This window comes from Felis catus, chromosome B1, assembly GCF_018350175.1.
Source record: "Felis catus isolate Fca126 chromosome B1, F.catus_Fca126_mat1.0, whole genome shotgun sequence".
Lineage (NCBI taxonomy): Eukaryota > Metazoa > Chordata > Mammalia > Carnivora > Felidae > Felis > Felis catus.
The window spans coordinates 41,131,155-41,153,294 of NC_058371.1; the positions used below are offsets into that span (position 1 = coordinate 41,131,155).

Here is a 22,140-nt window from a genome sequence, read left to right on the forward strand (position 1 = left end):
CAGTGTTTTTATTTGAGAGAAAAATAATCTTTCGCTGGCTAGCGAGGTGAAAGGTAAGAGGAAAGGGGAGGCTAGGAAGGGAGATAAAGGAACAGGAAGTAGGTAGGGCCAGAGTCAGACTAAGGGCAGAAAAGACAAAGTGCTATCACGTCAGTGGCTCAGGAGCAGGGCTGCCCTTCCACATCATCCCGTCACAGGCCAGAGGGTGGCCTCGGAGAGGCACCGCTTACCACAGCTGGTGCAAATCCTGAAAGGTGTCATGACCATGCTGGGGGGGCCAGGGGAAGGAGTGGGGATGGATGGATGGATGGATGGATGGATGGATGGGTGAATGCTGGGGATGAGGCAACTCTCTCTCGTTAGGTATGTGAAATTGGTAGACCCTAGAAGCCAGAACTGGTGAGGGTTGCTAGGCTTCAGACCTGCCCTCACAGTGACCGTGGGTGGATGCAGGGACCGCACGAGGCCTGCAGCTCTCCTCTGGCTGTGTGGGAGCCCACACGCAGCCAGAACCCACCTGGCCCCCTCACTAACCCTTCCAGAGCCTCCGTTCCTTCCTTGCCCCTATAGGTCCTTGTTGCTTTCCACCGTCCTTCCATCCAGACTGCCTGCCTCATCTGCTTTGTCCCCAACCCCAACAACCAGCGCCTCTTCATACGCCTCTAATCCCACTGCACCTATCTGCGCAGAAATCCACAGCTCATCTGTGCTGGAAATTCCAAGTTAACCAGACAGATATGCAAACATCCAACAGGAGCAGTAGCTCCTTCTGAATAATACTATTCCTCAGTCCAGAAGTCAAGTGGATTCCCTACAGTCTTGGGGTTATGGCCAAGTCAGAGACCTGTAACTGCTGTTAAGAGACATGTTACTTAGGGCTGCAGCCAGGGGAGACAGAGGGAAGGGAAAAACCCCTCGGATCATTGACCATCAGAGACAATTTTATTGACTCACAGAAACAAACCCAAAGCCCTCTGCAGCAGCTCTGAGCTCAGACCTTGTCCTGCCACGTTTCATGGACCTACACTTGTAACACTGAGCAACTTGTCCTTCAAAGTAGCACTTCAATCCCCACAACAACCCTGTGAGGTAGGTATCACCACCCTTCCCCTCCTGAGCCAGGTTACAGATGGGGAAACTGAGGCACGAGTTAACAGAGAGCAAGTCACATGGGAGTTCAGGGTCAGCACTGGAGCTGGAACACAAAATGACTCTTGGTTCCCACCACACGCTAGTCACCGATCACCTTGCTTCTCACCGTCCCCTCTGGTGACTGCCCATGGCAGCAGCACAGGAATGAAACCTCGCTTTGCTGAGAGCCCCTGCAGACAACAGTTTTCTTTCCATCCAGTCTGCAGAGCTCCGGGGTAGGGGGTGATGTTCAGGCCAAAGCAGGCCGCACCGCCTCGGCGCTGTCTCCTTGCGCACGGGTGGACCCCTTCCCCAGCAGAGCCCCTGGCACGTGGCACCCGCAACAGACCGAACACGGGCCCACGGCCGATTCTTCCCGACCACTCAGTCCCACACGTGTGCAGGTGGAGAGGGGACTTTAATGGCATTCCTCCAATGGACTCAAGAAGACAAGAAGGGTGTCCCATCCCGGGCAGCGGCCCCCAGCGGCGTCCGCTTCCGATGGCAAGCCCAGGGGTCCCCGGGGCGGTCCTGAAGAAGCTGGAGTCCTGGGCTCCAGGGCGGCCTAAGGAGCCCTGCAGGTGGCAAGGACGCAGCAGTGGGGGTGGCAGGGGGCGGTGGCAGCTCCAGCTGGCTCGCGGGTCAGGCCCGCGAGTGGTGGCTCCAGCCAGCGCGAGGCGCGGGCTCAGGACCGGCTCCTGTCCTCATGGTTCCCAACGATCATCTTGCTGTACAGCTTCTGCTGCTCCTCTTTGAACGTGTCCTTCACCTTCTCCCTCTTCAGACCACCATCCCTGATGGGAGAAAGGCTGGTGTAAGAGCAAAGGAGGCCTCCCGCCCACCCAGTCACAGCCAGCAGCAACACGCTGCTCCAAACCCGAGAAGAACCTGTCAGAAACAAAGGTACCCCGTGGCTCTCTCCCTCCCGAAGTGCCGTCAGTAGTGAGGCTGCACGCCCCAACTCCACCGTTTCTATTATAGCTCTCACTCTTGCCCTGGGGTCAGAACTCCCCATTCATGTTCAAGGCACTTTGTAATCACTTCAACCTACCAAGGAGTTTACAATTCTTTCTGCCAATTTGCCCTCACCTTACAAAAGATACAGGAGGTATTCTGGGATCATGGAACGTGAGCCAAGCTTTAAGAAATACTGAGACTATAATCAATCTGCACATCTGATCTGTGGGATAAAATCTGTAAATTCAGACCCAGGGATTCTGCAAATTCATGCCAACAACAACCAAGGGGAGCTGCCACTCCTGACTTCTTCTGTGCGTGAGGGACAGTGCTGCAAAGGAAACCAAGTCACTCTCAGGGTCCTGGGCTGACGACCCTGGCACCGCCCTCCAATATTTCCCAATCAATTCCTTATACTTGGATTTGGTTCTTCAAAGTCCCACTTCCATTCGTCACCCCAACTGCTCGCCTACACCCTAGAAGGAGCATCTCTCACCTTCAACAACTAATGGAAGCCCAAGTCCACCTTCAGGCTTTCCACTACAGCTTTTTTCCCCTTTGAGTTATGGAGGTGGCCGTGACAGAGAAAGTCTGGATGGACCTTACGCTGATGCCCTTACCATCTGCTGCCCATGACAAGCCATGGCAAAGGCAGTCACGCTGGTCGTTCTTAGGCCTCGCGGACAGGGCATGCGGGCAGTGGCAAACACTCCAGCTCCAGCAGCCTGTCAGACCGGAGTTCAAAGTCTGGCTCCACTGCTTGCTCTGTGACTCTGAAAACGGTTACCTGACCTGAGTGCGGGTGTCCTGTTTGTAAGATGGGAGTAACAATGCTCATACTGCAGGCACCTGCTGTGAGGACGGAGTGAGCTCGGCACCTAGAGCAGCCTCAGCACAGCGTCTGGCTGATGAGGAGTGTTCGATAAGGGAAGCAATTTTTAAAAGGCCATACCTGAGAGCCATGCCATCACCTAAGAATCCACATGTCAGTATCAAATTTGAATTTCTACATTCCTTCCCCGTAATGCCCACTTTAGTCAAATGCCCTATAGAACTCACCCTTGTGCTTAAAACAAAGGGTCCTCGGGCATGGAATGATTTCCCTGAACCAGCATTCCTCCCGATCACAGTCCTGTAATTTGGAGGCTAACTATCGCATATTCTGGCGTAAGGGTCCACAACTATGGCCCGTGGGCCGAATGCAGCCTGGTAACTGTCCTGATAAAGTCTTACTGGAACACAAGCATGCTCCTTTGTTCACACAGTCTCTGATTGCTGCCACACTACGATGGCACACTTAAGCTGTTACAACGGAGACCACATGATCCACAAAGTAAAAAATTTACTGACTCTACAGAGAAAGTTTGCCAACTGCTGCTCTAATAGGTAACAAGCCAAATACAATAAAGGAAACTTCTGTCTTTCCAAGGATAGTCCAGTTTTGCCAAATGTACAAGATCAGAGAGCCTAGTGCTTCTATGAAGTTTCCAGACCAGCATCAGGCCGGCCCTTCTGAAGGACCAGGACTGCCTGGTGTTCTGGTAGACTAACACAAACCCAGAAGGTACACAGAATCGACTGCTTCAGTCTAGTCATGCTGGGCTGTGTTCCCCAAAGTTAGGGCGGCATGGACTACTTCTGAGTTGACACCAGGAGAAAGGAGTCAAACTGTTCACTCTCCAAGGCTGACATGCTGAATTCTCTACAACAGGGAGAAGGCGGATTCTTTGTAAATGGAGTCAGCAATTCAGCTTCTGCTTCAGAAATTCCCATCCTGCTACACTCAGCTGATAAAACCCGGCTCTGACTCACCAAAGCAGGTCCACGAGCCCTCCCTGCCTGGCAATGGCCGATTTCACCCTATTTGCAAACTGGACGGCATCTTCATCAGTCTGTGAGAAAGAATAAATGAGACCACTCAACACAGGCTGATGTCACACAGATAGAAGTGAAGACTTCTGCATGGTGTGGGGACCCACCTCTCTGGTCATGGGAGGCAGGTACCAAACACTGCAGACAATGGCCCAGCTGGTCATCATTCTCAGCAGGTACGTTACCATCCCATATTTGCTGCTGTTCCAGAAGGCATCACCAAACTGAGGGTCATACTGAAAAAGAGTGGAAAATTGGATGGTAAGAAGTCAGTAGTTCAAACGAGGTGGGTTGTCAACAGCAACTTTTGTGAATACATCACCTGGGGCAGTATCAGTACCAGAAAGCCACACTCAGACCCCTCCATGAACACTTCTGAAATGATTCTACACCTGGGCACTATGACCTTTAGCAACACGAACCCCCTGATTGACTCAGATTTTGCTGTGGATCATTAGGGAGGACTCCCTGAACCACCTTCCCCCAACAAACGTCCTCCTTCTCTTTGATCCATTTCAGGTTTTACTCATTCATGGGTGTATGTAGTTATTAACATGTTTAAGCAGATCCAAAACCAGAGACGAGGATTAGACACTCCCATATCTCCACTCCCCAGATTCAAACATTACCAACATCCCACCATCCTTGCCCCCGCCATCCCGCACCCGCTCACAAACCCTATCTCCAACAATGGTGTCCTTCACTCCTCAATGCTTCTACATGTGCCTCACTCAAACAGAGATACCTTCTCACATCATTGCCAAGTTTTTAAGATCATTTCTGGTGCTCCGGACCAAGGAGAAGACAATTACAAAGCTTACGCTATGCTTCTGTAATTATACCTCTAACAAAGCTAATGATCTGTTTAAGCGGGAGGCTCTGCTCTGATCACATCGCCAGCATTCTAGAGGGAACAGGGGTGCGATGGCTCACGAGGCCACCACACGCGTGCTGCCCTCCCTGCCAAGCGGCAGGCTCAACAGACTTTCTTTTGCCAATGACTCCAGTGGAGGCTAAGGCTGTACTCCAGTGGTATCTCGTGGGAAAAGTGGCTGACACCATGACCCGCAGTCTCACCAACAGAAGAAGAATTTAAGCAGCAGGTAAGCAGGGTTGGGAGAGCTGTGCAAGCTATCGAAGCAGCAGCAAAAGGAACACAGTCTTTGAAGACAATGACCGAACCGAGTGTCCTGCAACTGCCAGCACGTGTCTGAAGGGCTCTCACAGACATGACACCAGACTGTAATTATAGTGCAAAGACGGGGACCAGAATGGGGAAAATTAGAAAGAGGCAGAATCTCAAGAGTTCTCCTACAGGACCTAGCTGCCACTGTGTCAGAAATGCCCTTTCTCTGCAGAAGCTCGAGAAGGAACACCAGCAGGGACGCTGTGGAGACTAAGGCACTTGACAGGCTGGGGCAGGATTTGGACTACACAATCTTTTTTAAGGCTCTCCAAGCCACTTTATGATTCTCAGAACAGAAATTGGATAATTATGCCTAGTTGTGGACCTGACTACAGGAAGGAACACATTTAGATTAAATTACAGACTCAACTAAGAAATTCAAATTTATAGAAAGCTTTGTGAGTTTATAGTATAATAGCAAAGGGAAATAAAGGAGAAGAACGAGTTTTAAATAGAAGCTAATGTTGAAAAACTGCACAGAGAAACGAAACTGTTCAAGCATAATTTTTTCCTCCATTTGAAACTGGCATCCCTTTGTATGGCCATCCATGATCTATTACTTATGGCTTGCAATTTATAAACAGAAAGAGTTACAAACCCCTGTTAGAATCTCTCTGCAGCACTATCACCAACAGCCAAATTAAGGAAAGAGCCCAAATGTCCTTCGATAGATAAATGGATGAAGAAGATGTGGTGTATACATATAATGGGGTACTCCTCACAATCAAAAAGAATGAAATCTTGCTAACCTGCAACATTGTGGATGGAATTGGAGGGTATTATTCTAAGCAAAATAAGTCAGAGAAAAGACAAATAGCATATGGTTTCATTCATGTTTGGAATTTAAGAAACACACCAGATGAACACAGGGAAGGGAAGGAAAAATAAGATAAAAAGAGGGAGGAAAAATAAGAGACTCTTAAATACAGAGAACAAACTGAGGGTTGCTGGCGGGGTGATGGTGGGGGATGGGCTAAAGAGCTGATGGGCATTAAGGAGGGCACTTGTTGGGATGAGCAGTGGGTGTTACATGGAAGTGATGAGTCACTGGGTTCTACTCCTGAAACCAATACTACACTGTATATTAACTCACTTGAATGTAAATAAGTTTTTAAAAAAAGAAAAAAAGAGAAGCTAATGTTTATGTTTTGAAGAAAGTGGTGTTACATTTTATAAGCACTATATGGATAAAATAGTTGATGTTATGTGTGCCAGCACTTTGTTTAGAGTTGATTTTCTGTTCCATGCTGGGCAGACACTGTTGAGAGAAAAACAAAGCAAAAACTCAAAATAGTAATAAATTTCTCGAAGTCAAATAATGGTTTAATTTTGATGCAAATGTAGTAAGAGTCTTGAAATTGCTAAGATTGTCCAAATTTGATTACCAATGAAGGCTTTATAACAACTAGCAAAGTTTTAGAGCAAAAGGTTTTTTTTTTTCTTTCTGTTTTTTGTTTTATTTGAGAGAGGAAGAAAGCTTGAGTTGGAGAGGGGCAGAGGAAGAGAGAATCTTAAACAGGCTCTACGCTCAGTGGGGAGCCCAACACGGGGGATCCATCCCACAAACCTGAGTTCATGACCTAAGCCAAAATCAAGTCGGATGCTCAAAGGACTCAGGCACCCCAAGCAGAAGTTTTTAATCATAAATGTTTGTTAATACATTTGGGGAGGGAATGAAATTATATGTAAAATTTACATGCCTTTTGGGGCACCTGAGTGGCCCAGTCGGTTAAGTGTCCGACTTCAGCTTGGGTCATGATCTTGCAGTTCGTGGGTTCGAGCCCTACACTGGGCTCGCTGCTGTCTGCACAGAGCCCGCTTTGGATCCTCTGTCCCCCTCTCTCTGCCCCTGCCCCATTTGTGCTCTCTCAAAAAATAAACGTTAAAAAAAAATTTTTTTTTTAATTTACATGCCTTTTTCTTTGGAGAAGAGCCATGACTGCCCAAAGGGTCCAGGTACCCAAACTTGTTAAGAACCACTGCTCCACAGCAGGGTTCCCAAACCAGCGCATCAGCAGCACCCAGAATGGGTTAGAAATGCAAGTTCAGAAAACACCCAGCAATCTGCATTTTCCCGGTCCTCCCAGGTGATGTTGACGCAGCTGTAAAGAACTGACGTTCCAGAGTGAGCAGGGACAGTGAGGAAGGGCCTCCTCTAGGAATTTGTTTCTTACGAGCATGTACAGAGCAGCCCAGGATCCCTAGTACATTCAAATGCAGGACGGCATGCACATGACACAAACACCGCTCCCCAGGTTCTTCCCCATAGCAGACACAGCTAATGGACTGTTTTCTTTCTTGAGTTCCCAGAGACAGCACCCTCAACAGGTGGCTTACGCAGCCCTGACCCATGGATCAGTTAGTTAGTTACCCTACAGCCACTGTTCATGTGCCTTTCCTGCACTGGAGCTCTGCCTCCCTAGTCAAGGGGAGGGCTGGTGAGTGTTCGCTTACCCAGGAGAAACCCCTCTTCCTCAACCGTGCGAGCTGTGCTGGCAAAGTGACAGTGATTCTTTCAAAAGAATGCTCTGCACACAACAAGCAGACCCTTGCAAAAGTATAGAGACTAAATTCTAAGTATAACTGACACAGATTTACTCATTGTTTCACCCTGATCTGAGATTTCAACGTCAATACTTTAAACATACTGACAACAGCCTGCGGTGTTTAGAAACCATAGTATTCTTTTAGAAATAGTACAATGTAAGTATTTATAAAATCAGATGGACGTGATGGGGGGGCAGGAAGGAGAAATTCTATCCTCCCAGGTAAGTCTGAGCAGTTAGAGGTACAAGCACCCGCAAGGTGGGGGAGCAGCCTAGACGAGCTCTTCGGGTGCATTTCATTTTCATAAGCTGTTCCTGGTACAGAAAATGACACCACAGCCCAAGCTGTGGAGCTGTCTCTTCCTTCAGTGTTAAGAACACATCTGTAGCCATCCGTGCTGGCCTCTCCACCAACTGTACAAATCCAGCCGGGCCACACCCTCAACTCCCTGCGGCAAGCCTCCTCTTCGAGTGGAGTACCTTGCATTCTGGGTAGGTTTAGGAAGAAAGATGTGATAAGTTGGGGGGGAGGGTGGCGACAAGCAAAGCTTGTGAAGGGTCCCCCACCTCCTGAATCTGGTGGTGGCAGCGAGGTGTGGGCTCCAATTGGCTGTTCCTCATTCAGCCCCTCCCCTGCCCCTTCTAATGGGCTGGAGACTGTGAACAATTCCACGGTCTCCTCCTCCAGCACACTCTACCCACACTAGCCAAGCCCAAGCTGCTCCTCTGGAGGATCAACCCACGAACCAGTGACACCAGCTTCTTCCTCCCCTTTCTCTTGCTGTGTCCCATTCATGGCATCTGCGGTAACAACCACATGTCCCCTCAGAGGTCTTGCTTGTACCTTGATAGCAACAGGGTAAACTGTGGCTCCAATCTCAAAACTTCCTTTTTTGAACATCATCACTGATGTATTATTGATGCAGGTTCCTAAAATACAGAAGAGAGTAAAACGCTATTTCTTTTGGTCCTTTACCTCAGAGACTAGGAGTTTAAGGACTAAATACAATAATAAAACCTCTTCTAATGGTTTTTCAAACAGGATAAATCTGTCATCTCCATAGCTTATGGATGAACACCTAAAAGGGATAAGCAAGACACTGTACTGTTTCTTACTCTAGTACAAGATCATTTTCCCAATTAACACACCCAGATTAGATAAAAGGCCAGAACCACTCAGTGGACTTGGGAGGTCTCAGTAAGAATCTACATGAAGCTGAGATCCCACTGACAATACTATAGAGGGGATTCCTGCATTGGGAAAGGTCACACTATGGCCCTCAGTCCAAATTCTGAACTTTCTTGAGTGTTCAGTCCCACAACAAATTTTGAGGGGAACCGAACATTATTCAGTGAAAACAGAGAACCCCTGCAAGGGTTGGGGGACTTGGTCTGGGGTGACAGCAGAGTCATCATCCTGCATGGCCTTCCCACCCTCCCCACCCAGAAACTCTTTGTAGTGATCGACCCCTTCTTACCCTCTGGGAAGATGAGGATGGGTAGCTTGCTTTTATCCTGCACATGCTCAGTCAGTCTTTAGAAGAGACAAATAGAACAAAGGTTCAGACAGCCTTATGTCCATCATCACCAAATGCACTTATAAAACAACCTATGCAGGGGCGCCTGGGTGGCGCAGTCGGTTAAGCGTCCGACTTCAGCCAGGTCATGATCTCGCGGTCCGTGAGTTCGAGCCCCGCGTCAGGCTCTGGGCTGATGGCTCCGAGCCTGGAGCCTGTTTCCGAGTCTGTGTCTCCCTCTCTCTCTGCCCCTCCCCCGTTCATGCTCTGTCTCTCTCTGTCCCAAAAATAAATAAAACGTTGAAAAAAAAAATTAAAAAAAAAAAATAAATAAAACAACCTATGCAGATGTCACAGGGGATGTCGTGTATGAGTTAACAAATACGACTATCTTTTACAGACCCACAGTCTAAATTGTATAAAGACAAAACTTATGAAGACACAGAAAATCAGATGACTACTATTTAACTCCTACAACTATCGAATGCAGTCTTAACATCTATGTAGAGGACACTGCTCAAACTTGGGGCTACTAAAAGAATGTGCCTGCCACAGGGCCTTGAGGACAGCACCCTCAATAAACACCTGTTACTGGACTTCTGGACTTCCTAACAGCCATGCTGGGTTGGACCTACAGTCCACCTGGCTTTACACCATCCCTGAGAGATGCGGTAAAGGGAGTCCAATGGCAGGTCCATTTGCCCTGTGGAATACCGCCTCACCTGAGTCTTGCTGCTCTCCATTCCCTGCAAAGCTCTCACCATTGCTTACACTACATCTACCTTTCTTTCAAACTTGAAAACAGAGAAGCACTTGGTTCCATTGCCTTAAGTTGGTTTTTATTTGTGATAATAAATTCACCTTGAGATTTCAGATAGCGTTAAAAGTTCATATGTTTAGGGGCACGTGGGTGGCTCAGTCGGTTAAGTGTCTGACTTCCGCTCAGGTCATGATCTTATAGTTGGTGGGTTGGAACCCCGCATTGGGCTCTGAGTTGTCAGCACAGAGCCTGCTTTGGATTCTGTGTTTCCCTCTTTCTCTGCCCTTCCCTTTTTCATGCTTTGTCTCTCAAAAAATGAATAAACATTAAAAAAAATTTTTTTTAAAGTTCATACGTTTATCACAGGGAATAAAAAAGGTTAATTAATAGACGTTACTAACTTGACAAATGATACTAGGCTTTCTATACTTTTTATATTCCGTATTTTAGGGAAAAAAATGTTTTACTATGAAAGCAGTCTAGGCTCAGTGTAGAAGACACTGTAATTCCACTGTGGAGGGATAACTACCCCTAAAATGCATACATTCTAACTGGTCTCATGGAGCAATGGCATTTCATTGATTTACCTTTTAGCCACCAGGTGGCGATCTTTCACTTCAGAACGCTCGAACCAGACGTGCGGGCAGGCCTTCACCATGGCTCTCTGAATCACACCCATGAGTCCCCCGTGCACTTGACCCACCTAACCTCACACAAAGAAATAACTGGGAGTGAAACCGTCCTCACACAAATCCCCCACTCTGTGGAGAAAGCCCCAGATCCCAAAAGGAAAGTACCGCAACCTCTCACCCTCTAACATTTTATTGATCAACACGTTTCTCACTATAAAGACACCATTGTTAGACTCCCTGAATCTTACATTCGCCTTTTAATCAGCCAAAGCAAAAATATGTAATTGAAAACACAGCTGAAAGCCCTAAAAAGAACTAACGGAGCTGAGCAATACCTTGTGTAAAAATGCTTTCCCTGGGCAGATTGTCCAATGCCCTTGAACCCAGTCCTTTCAAATCCTTCCCTGTCCTTCACCCCTTTCCGTGGTCTACCTAAACATCCAAAGTCTAATCTCCAACCACACTCAGTTACTCTGCTCAGAATACTTCCTATCAAAGTACCGAGGAGTTCTCAAAGCAATAGAAACAAAGGCTACAATCTATGTTGGGGCCCACATGTAAAAACATGGCTCCATGTTTACACCCTTAGGTAAGAGCTCTATGAAGGGACCAGAAGCGTCCTAGCCCTGAGCATTCTAAAGTTCTTACTTGCCCAAGAAAGCAACAGAAGAAGGTCTTACCATGGCATAGTAGCCATCACTGGCCAAAATGATGACATCAATGGGAGAGGTGTGATTGGCCACGCAGATGCCACCGTTTCGAGGCCTGTTTTCCCTGTGTTTAAAACATATGCAAAGCAACAAAAATTCATGGGAAACCATTCATGTGGAGCCTGCTGCCCCCTCCTCACCAGCTCCATCAGCTCTGAGAGCTCAGAAGAGCCCCCTGCGGGCCGGCTGCAGGTAGGTTGTGTTTTGCCAGTGACATTTCCCTCCACATCATACCAAGTGACCTCACCTGTCATGGTAGGTAATGATGGCTGTCAGGGCTCGCACGCAGATCCGGTAACACATTAAGTGAACATGTTTACTCAGGAACTCCTTAAACCTGATACAACAGGACAACGATTTTTGTTTTTATTTTACGCACGGGAAGGCAGGAAAGTTACTGACTCTAACAATGTAATTATCACTGCCTACAGTCCTTTATGACTGCTAAGTATTTTTATAAATATTGGTGGATATGATAAAACTACAATGTAATAGTGTCTTTATGCGTGCATATGAGGACACAAAGAAATGAGAATTGCTTAAATTCACCTAAGTTAATGGGTTTAGAATTTATAGCTCTCAAATGTCCACCACAGGTGAGTCTCCTCAATTCTCTTCCTTCCCAGCCAACACCTAGAGGCAGGGCAAAGGACAGAGGGTCTGACCTCACCAGCCCAGGGAAGAAGAGAGCCAGCTCTCGAACTTACAGATGAAACAAATTTCTCTTCAAAAAAAAAAAAAAAAAAAAAAAAAAAAAAAAAAAAAACACGAAAAAGCCCTACCTATATTTCTTATCCTCTTACCAATTTATCAACACAGCAGAATGCTCAAAAGTAAACAATGTGCTGTAGAATCTGCTGGCACTGAACTCCACGGCTGTGAGGTTCCTCCCTTCAACACTCTTCCCAGAGTGTGTCAGAGGGCAAAAGAACACAGTCACAGATCAAGACTGGTGAAAAAAACCAAAAAAAACCCCACAACCTTCATGCTGATGCCACTGTTATCACTGGCTTATCTTATCTATCGAAGATGCTGTGGATGTGGCTGTCCCCAAAGGAGTGGCCTGGCTGGAGCCACCATTTGTGGACATGGACTCACCTCCCGTTTGGCAGGTATCCCACCACGGTTGTGCCTACCACCAGAAGGCTAATCCCAGTGAAAGCAAGAGCTATCCTGTAAAGAAGAAGACCCATGAGAACACAGCACACAAATCCTTGCACTAAGGACAGAATCAAGAATGTGAAAATGAAAGTGGGCATCACAAAACCACCCCCAAGACCTGATCAGCCAGGACCCATCTAGATAAGAGCTCCATCTAGAAAGTGAGCAGGCCTATCATCACCAGAGAGCATCTGAATTCCAAGCTGCCAGTGAACTGTGGATTTGGCTCTCCGCTGACACGACCTCCTCAGGCATCAGGCTGCCAGAACGACGATGGAAAAGCCTACTGTTGGCTGCTGTGCCCTCAGGCACCTGCTGTCCTGCTGTCTTACCCTTCCCTTTGGCTCTGCACCCTGGCAGAAGCACAGCTTCTCTGTAGAGCAACAGGAAGTAGAGCCCGAAGGTACCAGGAGCCAGCAAGGCGTACTCAGAATAGTACACGGTACAGAAAAACGGAGAGATCAATGTTGCCTCTGTATTAGAGAGGCACGCTTGTAGGAAAGAATTGGCCGTGCCCAGGGAGCAGTAATCAGAGTACACCACGTTCCCTGGCCCTGTGTTTAGGCCTCGTAGGCGAGCAGTTTGATTTTAAGAAACCCAACTATTTCTGTCTGATATGCAGAGAATCCAAGGGCCTCTAAAGGATAATCACCAGTGTACCCTTCCAAGGGTCGGACGGACCGGCCAGTGACAGAATCATACCATGATCCTTTCTAAAACGGGAAAGCAAAGCAGGGCGACCCAGGTAGGTCAGTCACGCCTCGGGCTTAGAGGCAGCGGCTCAGGCCTTTTGTCCCCATGAGGCCTGCCCTCACCTGAGTGGCAGAAGGAAGCAATATCGAATCAGCACTCCTAATCCCCATAAGACCGTGAGCCGAAGGCTGATGTACTGGAAGTTATAGTTGGTTCTGCTCAGCAGGTTCCAGGACTCCAATTCCTCTGCTGAGAATCTCTTTGTCACCTCATCATCCATAATGGTCTCCATTCCTTTCCGGCAAAAGTAGAAGATGTCAGAGAGCTCAAACTCTGGAGTATTATCCAGAGCCTTACTACTACCACTTCGGCGGATTTCTTTGATCTCTTCTTCCAGCGAAGTGGGATCTTTTGCAATGATTCCTGCAAAAGAGAATACCCCTGTCAAGCAGCATGTTGGGAGGGAGCACGTTAAAAACATTCAGAGTCCACATCCTCCCTCTGATACAGTGAAGAGTACGTGTGGAATTACAAGCACTCAGGAACATAGACGGTTTGGGATAAGGAGTGAGAGCCAGGCTTACCATTCGTATAGGGCTTGTAAAGTTGGTGGTTCTTTTCCTTGGCGCCTCTCTCCATTCTCAAGGTGGCCCACTGTGGGGGGAAATGGCAACACAAGGAATGAGACCCTTCTTCACACAGTGAATGCCACCATTTCCATCCCGGAAAGTCCCCATCCTGGTCACCTGAGATGGGACTGTGGCTGAGGAAGCACCCGCTCTATAAGGAAAGTCAAAGCCTTCTCCTTCTAGAGCAGGCCCCTCCTTGATAACTAGGAGACAAAAGTTAAGTTATCTATAGCAAAGGCCTGAGGACACCTAGGTCTGTTTCTCAGGCCTAGGTTCTCTCTGAATCTTTGTCTCCAGGATACTGAAAGAATTCACCAACTGCTGGTACACAGACCTCTTGCATTTCCTCGTCACTGCCAAACAGCAGCTATTCACAAACAGCAAAATCAAGCATCCTTTAAGCGACTGCCTACCACCTGATGCTACCTACCTCCCAAATTATTCCAAAAGCCAGTTTTAGTTTTTGAATATTAAAAAAATCTGTATGTCTAGACTGTCCATCCACCTCTAAGTAGCCTTTTAATAGAAGGACCCCAAGACCTGACATAGAAGGGCCTGAGAGTGGTTTAGTATTAAACAAAATCACACAAAAACACTATTTGGAGGGGCGCTTGGGTGGCTCAGTCAGTTAAGTGACCAACTCTCGATTTCGGCTCGAGTCATGATGTGAGTTTGAGCCCCATGTCGGGCCCCCTGTTAACAGTGTGGAGCCTGCTTGGGATTCTCTCTCTCTGCTCCTCCCTCTCTCTCTCAAAATAAATAAATATACATTAAAAACAACAACAAAAACAACACTGCTTGGAGGTTTAAAGAAAATCTAGTTTGACACCTCTGCTAAGTCCTTTAATCACCTCACTCCACACTCTTTTCCATCTACAAAATAGGACTGATAGGATGTCAACCTCCTGCTTCATAGGGTCACTGGGATCAGATGAGATCAGGTATATGACAGAGGTTAGGAAACTGCAGACTGTCCTCATTGCTACTGAAATAATAGCGGATTCCAGAAACGATCTAGAAAAGAAGCCTCTTCCTAGAGCCTCCCTTCTTTAACATCCATCTAGCCAAAGTCAGCGAGCCAGGGTCTCTCCTGCCACCCTCATAACGAGAAGTGGCAACAAGCTCACTCTCCCTGCCTGGAATGTTAGTGCTACACAGAAAGCTATGCCCATGACCAAAGAAATAGAACAGATATTTTAAAAGGTGTCTTTTCAAACTTCAGTTTCCTCAGTTACGCAAGCTATCGTTCTGTGACACAGCAAAACCCACACGGCCTACAGCGCCTGGTGCGGACTCTGCTGGCAGAGCCACGCGTAGTAGGAAGGCTGTGCCGCACGGTCTAGCAGAGCCAAAGGCAGGACACGAGTTTCTTCGGTGATCTGACCTCATGTGGAAACTTCTTAGACAGCTTAGAGTCACCCACTCAAAGAGGGGTCTAAGGCAAGAAAACCCACATTACCCATTTTCTATACATCAGGTATTTAATTAGCACTGATGTTTTCTGGCTCTACGCATGGATGATCTTTTCTAGAAGAAAATGTAAATGAAGCTCCTAAAATGGAGGAAGGTGGATTCCACCTGTGAAGTCCATCTAGGGAGGAGGCGAATAAGGGCAAGAGAGCTTAGAACAAGACTGACATATACAGACACAGGTTGCTCAACCAGAATTTAGGCTTTTCCATTTTGGTCAAGACTGCATGAGTACAGCAAACATAGAATCAGAAAAACTTGGTTCTATAGGACAACTTTGGTATTTAGACAAGGTTGCAACAGGCAGGTAATATACGACATCAAGCCTCTTGAGCACTAGAATTGAAGTCTGTGAGGACTGCTTCACTATGCAAAATTCAAGCTTTCTGTGGTGTTTTAATGGGAAAGGTACAGGTCAAATGAGACTCTATGTCTCCCAGCTCTATCACAGAGCTGTCCTAAATATCGCCTTGCCCTCCTGCTTTGTACCTGTAGCTTTGCTTTGTCACACTTCAGGTACATTACAAAATGCTTCTGGGTTTAGAAGGGAACTGTGCAGTCACAAGAGTAGGAGGAAGGAGGGCAGGGCTAGAGGAACCTGGTTGTCGGCAGCGAAAAGCCTGTCACGGAGTGGGCCAATCCGTGAACTGGACTGCGTCAGCCTCGTGCAGAAGACTGAATGTAAGGGGTGACGCACAGGAGCAATGTCTGACAACCACACATCTGGCTTCTATGAGCTTTCACCTTATTAAAGAAGTACAGTGTTCAGAGACCCAGAATAAAACGGAGAATCCTAGGTTCAGAGTTCATTCCTATGAACCTCCTCTCCTTCCCCTGATGTGAGATGCCATCTACCGTGCTACTCAGTATCAGATTACCAAATCATTCCCTTCTCAGCTTCTCCCAGAGAAGAGACCATGTGAGGGCATTAACAATGCCACACGCTCAGGTAACATTAAACCCAAGGCAGACCTTGGCAGGTGAGGAGGTGCAGGCCCAGTCCCTAAAAAGGCAGACGGTTCACTGGTGCATTTTTGCTAGTTGCTCCTTCTACCGAATGCTACAATTTAGGAATTAATCACAAGTAATGTCTAATAGTCTTAGCAACACTAATCTCAGCAGTCAGCCCCCACTGCATTTTTCCACATATATATCCAAAGAATGAGGCCCTTAGAAAAACCAGGCTCCCATCATCCAGCACCTTTATTCTCCTGCAAACACTACCTCTTTTAATGTCTCTTTTCTTTCCCTGTTTCAGCTGTAACCTCCAAGTAGCTACTAGCAAATCTGCAAATCTTTACTTCACTGAAGTGCCAACCTCTATTCCTAATCGTCTGCTGGTCATCTCCACGTTCAAGTCCAGCTGGCTCTTAACAGCATGTGGCGAACTCAAAACAGCATACCTCCTCCCAATCCCAAAAGTGCTCCCCTCCCTGTGGCCCCAGGATCACTATCTCTCTGGTCATGCAAGCTTTCAAGCTTCCCATCTGTCACCAAGTCATAGCAATCCTCCCCTGAAATGGCACCCTTCCACAGCTGCCTCTTGTGTGATGTCATCACCTTTGTCCCTAGCCTATTCTCTTGCCTGTATTAATGCAAAGGCGATTCAATTGCTCTTTCCTCCCTTCATGCCACCCAAACACATGCTGCCAGTCTGATCATGTCACTTCCTTGCTCAAAAACCTTCAATCGTTCTCCACTAGATAAAGAAACACTTAGTTTTGGGGTGCCTGGCTGGCTCAGTCGGTTAAGCATCCGACTTCGGCTCAGATCATGATGTCACAGTTCGTGGGCTTGAGCCCTGCATCGGGGTCTGTGCTGACAGCTCAGAGCCTGGAGCCTACTTCCAATTCTGGGTTTCCCTCTCTGCCCTTCCCCGCTCACGCTCGCTCTCTCTCTCTCTCTCTCTCTCTCTCTAATAAACACTGAAAAAAAAAAAAAAGAAACACTTGGTTTTATAATCTACCTCACTCCCTCTGTGCATCCAATGTTTTTACTCCACTAAACTATGTACTGTCTGCACTTCTAGAATGCTTTTGCCTTTTTAAGATCCAGTTCAAATGCCAACCCTTATACAAAATATTAGTTAATTCCTGTGGAGTTCATCTCTGCCTGTGTATTTTAATTGGCATCTAATTGTAAATTGGTTCTGTATGCATATACTTGTCTTTCGTAGACTATGAACACCTTGAGAGGCAGGAGCCAGAACCTACCCATGTTCTCACTCCAGCAGAGTCTGACAGAGGAGAGGGCCCCGCACGTAGTAGGCAGTCAGTAAGGGCTGTATTTAATTAATCAACTCCCAGGATTTCTCTGCATCAAGGTCTCCGCATGAAAAGATGAGGGATGAAACCTAAAACTACTTCCCATCATCTTCCCCACCACAGTCACCTTCTCACCTCGTTCAGCTCATCCTTTCAGCCACTCAGGGTTATGTTACAATCACCCTTCTCACTGGGGTTGGGAGGGCAGACCTGACTGACACGACCTCGTTCACTATAGGCACATAAGGACCTGTTACTACTTCTGCTCTGTAGATGAGGAAGCACGTGGGAAAGCCTGATGACTGAAGTCAAGTTGCAGAGCTCGTGAGAAGAGCGCTGAATTTCAAGCTAAGGGCCACTGGACTGGAAAGCTCATGCCCATCCCACTATAATCCCACTGTACAGCCTCTTGGGTTTCCTCACAACCACCACTTGCTTTCTAGCACTCTCTGTCAGCCACTTCGGCTTTGGACTTCAATGTTAGATTACAACAGTCTCTGACCTGACCTGAGAAATCTCTAGCCTATGAGGGAAAATAACTCCAGTCATTTCTTTCCATCTATTTCTATACTTTCTACTTTCTCCTTTCCCAAATCATCTTCAACTCAGTGGGAAGTCCACTCCCAGGACTTCTACCCCAAATAATACCATCATCACTGTGTTTAGGGTATATGTGAAGCACCAACATTAAAACAAAACCACTTTTAAAGAACACTGCTGCCCTCTGCGCACGAAGACCTTCTGCAACTCAGCACTGACAAGACCTACACTGAGTTAAATCTTCCAGGACAGGGAACAGAGAAGGCACTGACCCACCCATATTCTCCCCTTGGCAGGTATACCAACATTCTTTTACAGACAAGGATGTACTAATTGTGGGAAATTACCTGTTAAGCCAGGGCTTACTTCGTTCTGCCAAAAGCACAGGTATCGCTACAGTATGGACCATGAGATATGCAGTTTTAATAATCCTTATGAAGATTACCCAGTAAAAGTGGCTGATAAAATCCCAAAACATGGATACAAAGTTATATACATATATATAAATACGTATTATATGTATAACATATGTAATATACAATATATATTACACATATTATACACATATTACGTACATTATACATACAATACATATATATAGTATTAACCACAACATGTGAATGCAGTTGCCGAAGACTAAAAGGTAACACACATACAAAACGTTAAAGGCACTATAAGCTGGGTAAACATCAACGAATGTTTAAAATTCTTTAATATTATATTATTTGTCTGGTTATCTACTGCTACATAACAAACCACCCCATAACTCAGAGGCTTAAAACACCACCACCAATTATTTTGCTCATGAATCTGCAAATTGTACCAGGTTTGACATCGGCCGGGTGGCTCAAAGGCTGAGGGCTGGGATCCTCTGCTGACTTGCTCACTCCTGTGTGTGGTAGTTGATGATGGTTGTCTGGGCCTCCTTGGGACTGAGAGCTGGAATACCTAATACACGGCCTGGCCTGGGCTTCCTCACAACATGGCAGCTAACTTCCAGGGACAAACAACCCAAGAGTCAGACAGAAGGTATATTGCCATTTTTAACCTAATCTCACATGTTACAAAGTAGAATTAACATCCACTACCTTCTATTTGTTAGAAACGAGTCATAAAGCACGCCCCTATTCATAAGGAAGTCAATCAGAATTCTACCTTTTGATGGCAGACATCAGAATCACTCGGGGAGTTTAAAAATACCCATCCAGACCAACTGAATCAGAATCTCTGGGAAGATTCTAGTACTCCCAAATAAGTAGTACTTTTAAAATGCTTCCCTAGGTAACTCAAATGTATAGTTGGGAGACTGAACCACAGAATTAAGATGATCTCTGAGCTTCCTTCCAGTTCCAAAATTCTAGATTATCAGCCCAATGTAAGAAAGGATGAAGGAGCTAAAAAAGGTAAAATAAAAAGTCTATTAAAAAAAAAAAACAAAAACAGGGGCGCCTGGGTGGCTCAGTCGGTTAAGTGTCTGACTTCGGTTCAGGTCATGATCTCATGGTCCGTGAGTTCGAGCCCTGTGTGGGGCTCTGTGCTGACAGCTCAGAGCCTGTTTCAGATTCTGTGTCTCCCTCTTTCTCTCTCCTCCCCCACTCATGCTCTGTCTCTCTCTTCTCAAAAATAAATAAACGTTAAAAAAAAAATAAAAAAAAAAACCACAAGCACAGATGTATTTTTAGATGTATACATGGATACACACATGTATACTTTCCAAGATCTATAACCAGTTTGGCCAAATCCAACTTGTGTCTAATACTAATGCTGATAAATACAGCAATCAGTTCTTACTGTCCATTAAGGTCAACTCCGAACAGTAATAGTGAGACAAGACCAGATACTCTTGCAGAGCCACCTATAACCTTGCTGGAATTTAGCAGGCCTTTCTAGCCCACCTGACTCTAGCTCACAGCCAATTTGTAATTACCCACATAGCTCCACAGGACAGTGCCAAGAGCACCCAGAGCCCTCTCAGCCCCTGGTACTACTGCTAGGAAATAAGAAGTGCAAATCTAGTTCCTGAAATCCTCAATCTTGAGGTCAAAACTGGATATACCTAAATATACACACATTATTTCCAGAAGCACTTCTAAATCACTGTGCCTCAAACTAGTGATTTTCAAGATGTGGTCAGCAAAGAAAGTTTCTGATGGCCAAGATTATCTATCCCATGGATTGGCCCAACAATATATATCTAATGAATTTTCCACTGTGTAATTATTATCTACATTAAAGTCACAAAAGCATACATTTAAAAATATAGTCACAATTAGAATGATTTTAACTGGCTATGAACTTTTAATATATTAATTTTGGGGGACATATTCAAATGGAAAAGGGAATATGTACAGATCCTAGGTCAGTTTAAAGTGGTTAATTTTATGTCAATCTCACCTCAAAATTTTTTAATGTAAAATCATAATTCTTACAGGAATATTAAATACTAAATCCCAATATTCAATAATATACATAAAAATATTTCCCACTATAAAGTAACATTTCATACAGCTTGCTTAATCTTTCAGAGTCTCTATTTTCCACTGATAAAATGTAGATGCCCTGTCCACTGAAGAATAAGTAACCAAAGGAAAATGACTGAATTTTTTATGAACCGTAAGATACCAGATGAACAAATAATTTCTCAAATTTTGCATTTCTCAAATTATATATGGTCTCAGCTATGAAAAAGAATACCTGAAGATTTGGTGACGACTGAAAACAGATATTGCTAACAAGTTATCAACTCTCTGGATAGATATTAAAAGTCCTGTGGCACAGATCAACTTTAGGAAATACTACTTCTCACCCATTTCCTTTACATTGTGGCCACTTTTGTTCAGGGTATAATTGGCTAGGTTCTGACATATGTTAAGAAATTTATTGTCCTTCTCTTCTATCTTTAGGAAAATAAACCAATTCATCAAATGACCTGCCATGTTAATTCTTTCTGTCCGAAATGCAAGAACCTACGGAAGATAAATGTAAGATAAATGTCTGAACTAGAGAAAGGTCTCTCCCACACGTATCAGTGAGGAAATACCTTAACAGGAGCTCTGTGTTTCAATATCTGTTACATAAGAAGAGGCAGAGTCTGGCAGTGATTTTTAATCCTAAGCTCCTCTTTTTTAAATAAATAGGCAAGGTGTGGAGATACAGAAGGTTCCTTTGCTCAGAGGAATCAAACATTCAAGTACTTTAGCTGGAAAAGAAAGTTTGCTGAAGGCTTTCACAAGTACACATTTTTTTTTTTAAACTCAAAATGTGACTTCCCAGTCTCTCAACTTTCTCTGTATGCAACAGAGAGATAATAATCTGCTAGACAAGAACAACTCTTTGCTAACAGCATTTCTTCCCTCCTCTGTGAAGCAACTATTTGTAAACGGCACAACTTACCGCAAAGATTTTTAACAAGGTTTTCATGTAGAGCTTTCGGATACCAAAGGAGACTCCAAAAATGGCAGGGACTATGATGAAAACGAGGAGGAGGGTGAAGAGGACGGTCAGGGAGATGCCCAGAAGGTTGACAATCAGGCTGTCAAAGGGGAGCAACAGGAACATGGTGGAGGATCCAGGCAGGGCCAGTGCCCTCCTCCCCAAGAACAAACCACTGTCTTCGGATGGTCCTATCAGACAGCACCAGCCTGGGAGAGAAAGCGAGTCCCCATAGGATAGCAAACCCTGTTCCAAGTTCACATCATTCGACTGCCTGGGGGTAGGAGGACCGTAAAAAAAGGCCGTAGGGGACAGCCCAAAAATGCCAGCTCTCTCCAGAACAGATGGACTCTGGAGGTGAATGAGGCAGGAGCGATCTTCAGCACAAGCATCTGAGTCCGGGAGCAGTTTCTGTGAAAGTGAGTAGCATGGGAGGGATCTCTGCCCTGCTCCCCTTATGCTCCTTTCCTTCTAGAAGTTTTACTTTTTCTTTCCTGCTCAAGAGCATTTAGCAGATAAATCTGTCCCGAAGATCTGTCATTGCCAGAAGTACCAAGAAGAGTTCAACTTGGTGCCAGAATAATCCTGATAACTTCTGTGGAGGGGGGTGACTGCTGGCACCTCACACAGAAGGCTATTA

At 45.9% G+C, this 22,140-nt stretch overlaps 1 protein-coding gene across 2 annotated transcripts; it reads right to left on the minus strand.

The window, feature by feature from the left end:
• Positions 1 to 923: 923 nt before the first annotated feature.
• Positions 924 to 21,956, minus strand: GPAT4 (glycerol-3-phosphate acyltransferase 4). Of its 2 annotated transcripts, XM_003984761.6 has the most exons (12): positions 21,462 to 21,956; positions 13,750 to 13,819; positions 13,288 to 13,588; positions 12,410 to 12,484; positions 11,559 to 11,648; positions 11,282 to 11,375; positions 10,557 to 10,672; positions 9,171 to 9,226; positions 8,537 to 8,622; positions 4,068 to 4,196; positions 3,901 to 3,980; positions 924 to 1,925 (listed from the first exon to the last, which is right to left on the minus strand). In XM_003984761.6, the coding sequence occupies exons 1-12, from the start codon at positions 21,624 to 21,626 to the stop codon at positions 1,817 to 1,819; spliced, it is 1,371 nt and encodes a 456-aa protein (XP_003984810.1). In that variant the 5' UTR covers positions 21,627 to 21,956; the 3' UTR covers positions 924 to 1,816. The 2 variants fall into 2 exon arrangements, with proteins under 2 accessions (XP_003984810.1, XP_019684077.1); XM_019828518.3 differs by lacking the exon at positions 3,901 to 3,980 and having other exon boundaries at positions 21,462 to 21,770.
• Between the last annotated feature and the right edge of the window lie 184 nt (positions 21,957 to 22,140).